This window comes from Cervus canadensis, chromosome 18 (assembly GCF_019320065.1).
Source record: "Cervus canadensis isolate Bull #8, Minnesota chromosome 18, ASM1932006v1, whole genome shotgun sequence".
In the NCBI taxonomy this organism is placed as follows: domain Eukaryota; kingdom Metazoa; phylum Chordata; class Mammalia; order Artiodactyla; family Cervidae; genus Cervus; species Cervus canadensis.
The window spans coordinates 21,911,226-21,918,371 of record NC_057403.1 but is presented as its reverse complement, the minus strand read 5'-3'; the positions used below and the strand labels follow the sequence as shown (position 1 = coordinate 21,918,371).

The 7,146-nt window shown below is 52.0% G+C and overlaps 1 protein-coding gene across 1 annotated transcript; it reads left to right on the top strand.

Moving 5' to 3' along the window:
* The first annotated feature begins 1,593 nt into the window (after window positions 1-1,593).
* On the top strand, window positions 1,594-6,698 carry KLK7 (kallikrein related peptidase 7). Its single transcript, XM_043437815.1, has 7 exons — window positions 1,594-1,781; window positions 2,083-2,219; window positions 2,677-2,836; window positions 2,981-3,222; window positions 3,431-3,567; window positions 5,904-6,176; window positions 6,293-6,698. Exons 2-6 carry the CDS (start codon window positions 2,141-2,143, stop codon window positions 6,057-6,059), a joined length of 774 nt encoding a protein of 257 aa, XP_043293750.1. The 5' UTR covers window positions 1,594-1,781; window positions 2,083-2,140; the 3' UTR covers window positions 6,060-6,176; window positions 6,293-6,698.
* The last annotated feature ends 448 nt before the right edge of the window (window positions 6,699-7,146 follow it).

The following is a 7,146-nucleotide window of genomic DNA, read 5'->3' as shown; positions in this document are numbered from 1 at the left end:
ACAGTGGTTCGATCCCTGGTCAGGGAAGGTTCCATGTGCCTAGGAGCAACTAGGCCCATGGGCCACAACTTTTGAGCACGCTCTGTAGAACCCATGAGCCACCGCTGTTGAAGCCCACGAGCCACCGCTACTGAAGCCCACACGCCTAAAGCCTGTGCTGTGCAAAAAGAGATGCCTCTGCAATGAGAAGCCCGAGCCTGCAACAGAGAGCAGCCCCCGTTCACCACAACTAGAGAAAGCCCTCGCTCAGCCACGAAGACCCAGCACAGCCAAAAATGAATAAATGAAAATTTCAAAAAGGGCTCCCCTTCTAGAACCTTCTATTCATGCCTCGTGCCTAACTTATTGGCCCATTTGCTCCGCCTAGAACTCACTCCCTCCAAGAAGCCACATGGACCCATCCACCAACTCCTTTAAGATTTTGTTCAAATGCCATCTTCATGTGGAATCTTCCTAATAATACAACCCCAGGGGTCCCTGAGAGTAGGGGAAACCAGTATCTCCCTGTCCCTCTTCCCTGCTTTTATTTTTCTCTGCAGTACTTACCAACATCTAATAAACAAAGCATGTATTTTATATGCTTATTTTTTATTCCCAGTCTCCACCCACTAGAACAAGAGCTTGTATGAAGGAATGCTGACCACAATGTCCCCAGGAGCCAGAATAATTTCTGGCACAGAACAGATGCTCAGTAAATATTTCTTGAATGAACATAATTAGCAAAGAGGAATGTACAAGGAAGCACAACCCAGCATTATTACAATTAAAACTATCCAAACATACTCTAATTTGAAACAGATTGCATAAATCATGATACAGCTATAATATGGAATAGTATTATGCAACCCTTAAGAAGGAAGGGGAATCCATCTAAATATACTAAGAGGAAAAATTCTTCAAGGTAATTCATAAAGAAAGAGGTGATATTAATTAGATAATGTTTAATACAGACACTTTTGTTATAAATACAGAGTATGTATAGAAATCTGGGTATAATATGAAATCACAGATGATACTGATAACAGTAAGCATTTATCCAGTTAGGAAAGAGCATCTTCTTTTTAATTCATACCCTGTATGAGGGTTAAATTAAAAAGAATCTGCCTGTAATTGAGGAGACCAGGTTCGATCCTGGGGTAGGGAAGATCCCCTGGAGAAAGGAGTGGCAACCCACCGCAGTATCCTTGCCTGGAGAATCCCATGGACAGAGGAACCTGGGGGCTACAGTCCACGGGGTGGCCAAGAGTCAGACACGACTGAGCAACTAACCCTGTGTGAGGGCTGGGAATGGGTTCAGGTTCAAAGACGACCGGGTTCCAGCCTGAACGAATTCTCCCAAACTGGTGAGAATTAGGGTACAGGGTCTACGACATCCCTGAGAGGGGATGCGGGCAAGAAACCGGCCCCGGAGGAGGGCCCAGCCAGAGCCCATTTCCTCAGCGCTGCTTCCCGCTGAACTCCGCCCCGCCGCCCCCAGGGCCGGAGCGTCTAGATCCTCCCTCCGCAGCTGCACCCGGGGTTGCCGGCCCGAAGGCGCGGGGGTGAGAGGGTGGAGAGAGCCGAGTGCAAGCGCCTGGGCTGCCGCAGGGGTTCCAGACAACCGCGAACGCGGGAGGGGGCGTCCCAGAGCCCGCCCCACCTGCACCCCAGGGCGCCGAGGGCGGGGGCGGGAGTGGACTCGGTATAAGACAGCCGCCCGGCGCCGGGCTGGAGACGCCTGGCCTGGTCTGGCGCCCGGGTCGGATCTGACCTCCCGGAGCTGAGAAGGGGCTTCATCTCCGGTAGGGGGAGAGCGGGGAGAGGGGGCGGATGAGGCTGGCTGGACCCCTGACTCCTGTTCCTGAGGGGCGGGGGCAGAGGGAAGCCTGGACGCCTGGTTCTGACGGTAGAGGGGCTGGAGGTCTAGAATTTGAGGTCTCAGGGCAAAAGGAACTAGGAATACAGATTGATGGATTGGGGAGGGATGGGAGCCCAGCTTCCTGGGTCCCCAGGGGAAGGGCGTCTGGGGGTCTGGACCCCTGGGTCTGAGGGAGGAGGGGCTGCGGGCTAGGACTCCTGCTTCCTGAATTGTGTCCTTTTCAGCCCCATCGGAAGAGAACCTCCCTGCCTGGCAGCCCCTGAGAGGCTCAGAGGGGTCACCATGGCGACAACCTTGCTGATCCTGCTGCTGACCTTCGCCCTGGGATCTGCTGCACAGGACGGTGGAGACCAGCCCAGAGGTGGGGGTGGGGGGCTGCCCTCATCCCCGACCTCCCATCTTCAGCCCCATTGACCCTCCTCAGGGGCTGCTCTCTCTGGGGCGTGCCTGCTCAGGGCCTCCCCCGGCTCCAGCAGCTTCTCCTTCGGAAAACAAGACTCCTCTGCCTCCTGCCTCCTTCCTTCCTGCTTCCTTCTGCCTCCCGGGGTCTCTGTGCCCCCCAGACCCTGTGTCCGGCACACAGCGTCTCTCCCATCAGCTTCGGCGGTGGCCCCCAGACGAGCTGCTCCCCCTGGGCTTCTGAGTGGGCTGCCCCTGTCTCTCTCCGTCTCCATCTCCTGCTTTTTCTGCACTGTTCTCCTTTCCAGCCTGTCTGCTTGTCTGTCTGTCTGTCTCCATCTGTCTCCAAATCCCTCAGCTGCTGACTCAGCCTTCCTCTGAGGCTTGCTGCCCATGTGTTCCTCCATGTCTCTGTCCAGACCAGGGCGACAAGAGTGGGGACAAGATTATTGATGGAGTCCCGTGTCCAAGAGGCTCCCAGCCCTGGCAAGTGGCCCTGCTCAAGGGCAGTCAGCTCCACTGCGGAGGTGTGCTGATCAACGAGCAGTGGGTGCTCACCGCTGCCCACTGCATGATGAAGTACGTGGGCAGGGGCGCTGTGAGCACTTCCAGCCCTTCCCCTGGGTCCCCGTCCCCGTCTCTCTGGTCTCTGCCCCCCTCTCTCTGGGTCCCTGCCCCCCGTCTCACTCACAGCATCTCTCTGAACACTACACCCTCCTCCAGTGGGTACAACGTGCACATGGGCAGTGACCGGCTGGCGGGCGGCCAGAAGATCAAGGCCACGCGGTCCTTCCGCCACCCGGGCTACTCCACGCAGACCCACGCCAACGACCTCATGCTGGTGAAGCTAAACGGCCGGGCCAAGCTGTCATCCAGTGTGAAGAAAGTCAACCTGCCTTCCCGCTGCGACCCCCCTGGGACCACGTGCACCGTTTCCGGCTGGGGCACCACCACCAGTCCAGATGGTGAGGCTGCCTGGGAGACTCAGGGGTCCTGGACCCTGACCCTTCCTCCCCCAGACCCAGGAGACCAGGAGTCGGCCCCCTTTTCATGATCCTAATGTGGATCCCCCACCCCTCCTCCCGTCGTCCTTCAGGATCTAGAATCCTGGACCTCCATCCTCTCCCCATCCGGACCCCAGATCTCTGACTGACACCCCTCCCCATCCCGCAGTGACCTTTCCAGAGCAGCTTATGTGCACAGACGTCAAGCTCATCTCTCCCCAAGACTGCAAGAAGGTTTACAAGGACTTGCTGGGAGACTCCATGCTCTGTGCTGGGATCCCCAACTCCAGCACCAATGCCTGCAACGTGAGACCCCCTTCCTCCCCTGCCCTGGGTCCCCGGCTGCTTCATCTCAGCATAGAGCCCCCGTTGTCCCCCTTCACCCACAATCTCTGCACCTGACCTTGGTGCGGAGCCTTCTCCCATCACCCCTGCAGCCCCCGCCCCAGGCTCAGCTTTCTGAGCTCTCACTACCCCCATTCTCTGCTCAGGTCAGTAGTGGGAGCCCAGTGCAGGCTAATGTGACCCTGAGGATGAGGCAGAGAAATGAACGGGAGGGTCTGGGGGTGGGGGACCTGGGGGCCAATGGGTAGGCATGTGTGGCCTTGGCTTCAAACACAAACTGTATTTATTTTTTAATTGACATCTTTGTTGAGTATCACAATCCATGAACACAGTGGTGGTGGTTTAGTCGTTCAGTCGTGTCTGACTCTTTGAAGCTTCATGGACTATAACCCACTAGGCTCTTCGGTCCATGGGATTCTTCAGGCAAGAACACTGGAGTGGGTTGCCATTTTCTTGTCAAAGGGATCTTCCTGACCCAGGGATCAAACCCAGGTGTCCTGCATTGCATGTGGATTCTTTACCAACTGAGTCGCCAGTGAAGCCCCCAAACACAAACTTTACAGGGGAAGAGGCACCCAAAAAACTCAGTAATCAAGATAAATCACATTCTAATGCAATTTTTTTTGTCAATTCATGCAAAAGTCCACGATTAACAAAATATCAGAATTTTCAATAAAGAAGCCTCAGTCTTACTGAATTTCTCATCTGCCTCAGGCTTCAGTGAGTCTCAGCACAGCCTGGTACCTAACGCTTTATCTAAAATTGGGATACAGTGTTCATCATGAACTTTTTCATATTAAATTCAATTTTAAGGTATTGCATTAAAATAGTATTTATTGCAATTACTGAGATTGCGTGCTTAAAGCTAAGGTCTCACTCCCCTCCCTTGGGACCCAGTCTTAGGCCAAGAATGCTCTCTCCCCTCTTCTTTGTAACTCCCTCTCTGTGATAGCTCAGTTGGTAAAGAATCCACCTACAATGCAGGAGACCCCAGTTCGATCCCTGGGTCAGGAAGATCCGCTGGAGAAGGGATAGGCTACCCACTCCAGTGTTCTTGGGCTTCCCTGGTGTCTCAGCTGGTAAAGAATCCGCCTGCAGTGTGGGAGACCTAGGTTCGATCCCTCGGTTGGGAAGATTCCCCTGCAGAAGAAAAGGCTACCCACTCCAGTATTCTGGCCTGGAGAATTCCATGGATGGAGAATTCCATGGACTGTATAGTCCATGGGGTCGCAAAGAGTCTGAACATCATCTTCCCACATCTCTCTTTACACTGAATTTCGTTTCGTTCTTTCCATCTGTGTTGCCCCGTCCACCCCCACTGGCAGCCTCTTCTCCATCCTTTGCTATACCTCTCTTCCTTTTTCTTTTCCCTTCATTGTCCCACAGCACGTGGGATCTTAGTTCCCTGAGCTCCCATGTCCCCCCACATTGGAAGGTGGATTCTTAGCCACTGGACCACCACGGAAGTCCCCTAGGTTCCTTTCCTCTGTGACTCTTTGCCTTTCCTTGTCTCTCGCCCCCTACCTCCCCACCCCGACTCCTTTGCCTCTCACCTGCACCCTCAGCTGTCAGGAATGGGGGGACCATATGTGTGAGGGGTGGGGTGATGGGACAGGAAACTGTGTCCCAAAGAGTAAGGCCTCCTCTTCCTCCCCTAGTGACGGCTGGCTTCTTGAATGTGCGAGTCCTACAGTGCCACAGGGTCCCACACTTGGGAGAGTCCCACGCTTGGTTTAACACATTCCTGTTGCTGTTTTGAAATTTTTAATACTTTTTGAGCTACAGAGCCCACATTTTCTTTCGTTCTTTCTTTCTTTCTTTCTTTTTTTTTTTTTTTTGCAATACCAAGTCACATGGTAGATCTTAGTTCTCTCACCAGAGCTCAAACCCAGGCTACCGGCAGTGAAAGTGCCAAGTCCTAACCAATGGACCTCCAGGGAGTTCTTTGCATTTTCATTTTGCACTGGACCTTGTCAATTATGTCATCAGTTTGTCCCCTGGGTTCCAGAGCCACCCCATCCCCCTTTCGCACATCTATCCATCCCCTGGAGATATTGCTCTTTCCTCCCTTGGCTTGGTGCCAGAATCCCCAAAGACTGGGAAGAAATGGGGCTTTGATCGCCAGAAGCCTCGCCCCTTCCCTGTAATTGGTCCCACGGGCTGGGGCTCAAGCCAATGTCTTTAGAGAACGTGGTTTATCTTCTCCTCAATTGGGTCCGCCTGACAAAGACTGACTACTGAGGCAGGGGCAGGAGCTTCGCTCTGAAGCTGAAGCCAATTTGCTTTATCCCTTCCAGGGTGACTCAGGTGGACCACTGATGTGCAAAGGTACCTTGCAAGGCCTGGTGTCCTGGGGAAGTTTCCCTTGCAGCCAAGCCAACAACCCAGGTGTCTATACCCAAGTCTGCAAGTATGTCGACTGGATAAAACAGACCATGAGAAGATATCGTTAATCTCTCCACTCCCATCTCTCCATCCGTAGCCCTGGAACAGGAAATTCACAGAAATAAGGACCTCAGTGACCTACAGTCCTACTTGACTTTATCTTTCCTCAGAGGCATGTTAAAACCTCAACAATATGTGTGTAAGCCAATCAAATCAGACCTAAAAACCAAAACAAATACAAAACCTTGATGTTGGTAAGGATGTAGTGAGACCAGCCCTCTCTGCCACTGAAACTGTAAATTCATACAGTTTTTATGGAAGGTGATTTGGCAGTGTGAGTGGGGACATTTGTTTTGTCCTCCACCTTTGACCTAGCGATTCCTAGTTGCCTACTAAAAAAAAGAAATCCAAAATGTGGAGCAAAGTTTGAATTTATCACAATGTTATTTTTCATAACAAAATAGTGGAAACACGGAAGGTGTGTAGAAACAGTGGATTGTTCAAACAGTAGGCTGGTTTGAGGCAAGGATATCCTGAAGCTGTTAAGGATAGTAATTATGCAGAGTTCTTAGTATCATGTGAGGATGTTTATGCTATGTGATGTTAAATGAAGGAAGGAATATATAGAAATACATGTGTATGTGGTTCTCACTATGTAAAATGAAAATATTCACAAAATAAAACCTGAAAGGACGTGTACCAACCTGCATACAGTGATAGTCATGGGGCGCCTGCTTCCTTCCACTTACTTTTCTGTGGGTGTGCACGTTAATAGCCTGAAAAACAAAGGTGGAGAAGCTCTGGAGCTCCAAAGAGGAGGAGAAGACACCCTGAAGAGAGGGAGATGGGAAAGAAAAATGTATCTGATTTTTGGTCCCTTGTCCTGCCTCCCTGCCCAGTGGTAAATTTTTCTCCATTTTCCAGGTCTCAGTTTTCCTCATCTGTAAAATGGGAGAGAGAAAGAACAATAAGGCAGAGAGAGTAAAGGGGTGGCAGTAGAGAATATGCCACTTCATCAGGGTGTAGAGGGATGTGAAAGTGTTTCTGGGCATTCCACAGGTGATGTAGTAGGAGAACGAGGTGGAAGCAGAGGGCTGGCAGGAAGACAGGACCCCTGGGTCACACAAGGGACTGTGTGACTGAGGGTGAACACCC